Source organism: Trachymyrmex septentrionalis, unplaced genomic scaffold (assembly GCF_001594115.1).
Source record: "Trachymyrmex septentrionalis isolate Tsep2-gDNA-1 unplaced genomic scaffold, Tsep1.0 scaffold60, whole genome shotgun sequence".
NCBI lineage: Eukaryota > Metazoa > Arthropoda > Insecta > Hymenoptera > Formicidae > Trachymyrmex > Trachymyrmex septentrionalis.
This window is the reverse complement of record NW_017305779.1, coordinates 3,963,751-3,966,742: the sequence shown is the minus strand read 5'-3', so window position 1 is coordinate 3,966,742 and position 2,992 is coordinate 3,963,751. Positions and strand designations below refer to the sequence as shown.

At 23.2% G+C, this 2,992-nt stretch overlaps 1 protein-coding gene across 1 annotated transcript in view; it reads left to right on the top strand.

The window, feature by feature from the left end:
* The window catches only part of LOC108752575 (NADPH-dependent diflavin oxidoreductase 1-like), a 13,259-nt gene that overhangs the window by 8,387 nt on the left and 1,880 nt on the right, over positions 1-2,992 (top strand). The window contains 3 exon segments of the mRNA XM_018493485.1: positions 1,389-1,506; positions 2,621-2,702; positions 2,793-2,987. Coding sequence (XP_018348987.1) covers positions 1,389-1,506; positions 2,621-2,702; positions 2,793-2,987 — 395 coding nt within the window.

The following is a 2,992-nucleotide window of genomic DNA, read 5'->3' as shown; positions in this document are numbered from 1 at the left end:
TATATATATATATATATAATTACGCACACAGTTATATATTATTTATTGTATAATTTAAACTATATCAAATAATTTCCTGCATTCCTAACTTTTAAAAGAATCATATTTTCTTGTGTATAAAGATTTATTTTGCTGATGTGACATGTTGATTCAGCTGAATGAATTTGAGTCTTTCATGCGGTCACTCACAGTCAGAAGCGCAAGACTTGAAACAGTGTTTCTAATCTCCAGCATTCAGTAAAAAATTATTATCAATAATTATAATCTGCTAAGCGATAATATAGTATTTATTTGCTATTTATATGTTATTTATCTTGCTAAATTCTATTTAAATAATTAAATGCAAGGAAAATGATTATAGAAGGTACTTGACAATTTTTCCCTTAAATATAATTGACAAAAGAATATAATTTTATATATTTATGTAATGTATTATGTAATCAAATCTTTTTATCTTGTACGTTACATTTACTTCATTTATTGATGAGAATAATATTTGATATGCATACATTATACAAGTTTATTTATATGTATTTTCTTGTTTATATATATTATATATTATATAATATAATATTTTATATTAGTATTTCTAGCTTTGTAAAATGTTGTACTAATTTAAAGAATATATTTTTTTATAGATCCTGTTTGCATATCTTATAATACTTTTCCTCTGTTTGTTGGTAATTAACAGTCATATATTGTATCACGCATATAACTTTTTATTATTTCAATTATTACTCTATACAAATTGTTATTAATATTTCATGTATGTATATGTCATATATGTGTATGCTCTCAAATTACATCAATTGATTTTAACGACTCAATTGATTGCCACATTCCGTTACAATGGAACGCAACAATTATCTCTTTGTTGTAATCAGCTTTTTCATTCTTTCTTTTTTTAAATATCTTAATGTGTTAGCTATACAAGATCTTTCTTTGCCTTTAGTTTTAATAATTATATTATTACACAAACATCTTTAGATATTAAACAAATTATTTTATTATAATTATCTTTTTAATTCTTTGTAATGTTAAAAGTCAGAATTTATTAAATATATGTGCAATATCTTTTTAAACTTAATATATTTATTTTATTTTTAAGATAATATTAATTTTCTAAATTCGAAAAAAATTATTTAAGATTATTATATTAAATTATTATATTAGATAATTAATTTCTCGATTTAAAAGTTTAAAAAAGAAGAATTTAATTCAAATAGAAATTTTTCAATTTAATGTTAATAAAAAAATTTTTTAAAGAAGTTAATATAATATTATATACAAAGTTTTAATTAATATAATAACATTGACAATGTTTAATATTATAAATAATACATTATGTAAGATGTTGAGCAAATTTTTAACGAATTAATTTTAAGGTTCAGAACCAGTACGTCTTTCACCAGGATGGGAAGGCACAGGTAGACCTGACGACGAATTGAATTTTAAAGGTGTTACAATGGATCAAGCAGATCTCGAATTAAATCCTCCTAGAGATAGGTACAATTATAAATTTATTAATATCTGTTTAATAAAATTATTTGTTTATATAAAATTTATAGTGTTTCAGTAATGTAGGAAATATTAGAATAATATAGAATAATAAATACATATATATAGGGTGTTTGATAAGTAACGCTAAATCTTTCGCACAGGAGCAAAACTAACCTGAGAAGAAAAGTCCTCTATCATTTTCCGCAATAGTAAACAAGATATTAATTACTAAAAATTATCGAAAATTGATTTTCAATAATTTTTTATTCATGCTATCAACTTTACAGAAAAACTGCAAGAGACAAAAATTGTTTATTTTCCTCTCATGAAATTTAAAGAATTTTTTATTAACTTTTTAGTACTGCATTTTTTTATTTTTACTAACATGAGAAAGTATGGTATTAGAAAAATTTGAAAAAATTCTCAGAACTTTATGAGAAGAAAATAAACAATTTTGGTCTCTTACAGTTTTTCTATAAAGTTGATAGTATTTGAGTAAAAAATTATTGAAAAATCAATTTTTGGTAATTTTCAGCAATTAATATCTTATTAACTATTGCGAAAATTGCAAAATGGCAGAGAAGACTTTTCTTCTCAATTTAGTCCAATTCTGCCCCCGTGCGAAAAATTTAGTACTTATCAAACATCTTATATATAGGAAATTGTATGTTCCGGGTGTTTCAGATCACCCATACCACCCTTTTATCTTAACAGGATAAGGTCCAATCGTAAATATGTAAATAAAAGGTGTAGAATTTAAAAAATCTACTTATTGATCTTATCAATTTGATCTTAGATGGCATCGTCAAGATCAGATCAAGATCATGTTGATTTTTTTTAATGGAACTTTTTATTCCAGTATCTAATAGCCAGTATCTAATAATGTTCCATTAAAAAAAATTAACGTGATTTTGGCAACGCCACCTAAAGTCAAACTGATAAGATCAATAAATAGATCTTTTTAAATCCTATAACTTTTATCTGAACACTTTTTCGATTAGACCTTATTCTGCGAAGATAAAAGGATAATACGAATAGTCTGAAACACTTGGTATATGATAGTCATACAAATATTATTGATTTAAGTAAATTTATATTTTGTATTTTTTTTTTCTTTTAGATTAAATTTAGTATTTTTCATATTGATACTTCATGGAATCGGTGCCTTGATGCCATGGAATATGTTTATAACAGCTAAAGATGTAAGCCAAGACACAATAATTTATAATATATTATAATATTGTTAGTTGAAATTTTATAATATTATTTATATGAAACTATTATATTTACAGTATTTTGTTAGTTACAAATTGTCGAAAGAATACACTGGTGTAGATACAAACTATGCGATGAATTTTCTCGCATATCTGTCATTTGCATCACAAGTACCAAATTTATTATTCAATTGGCTGAATATATTTTTACAATTTGGGTATGTATACAAAATATATTTTTCGTCAAAAATATTTTATGTTTCCTTAACTTATGTATA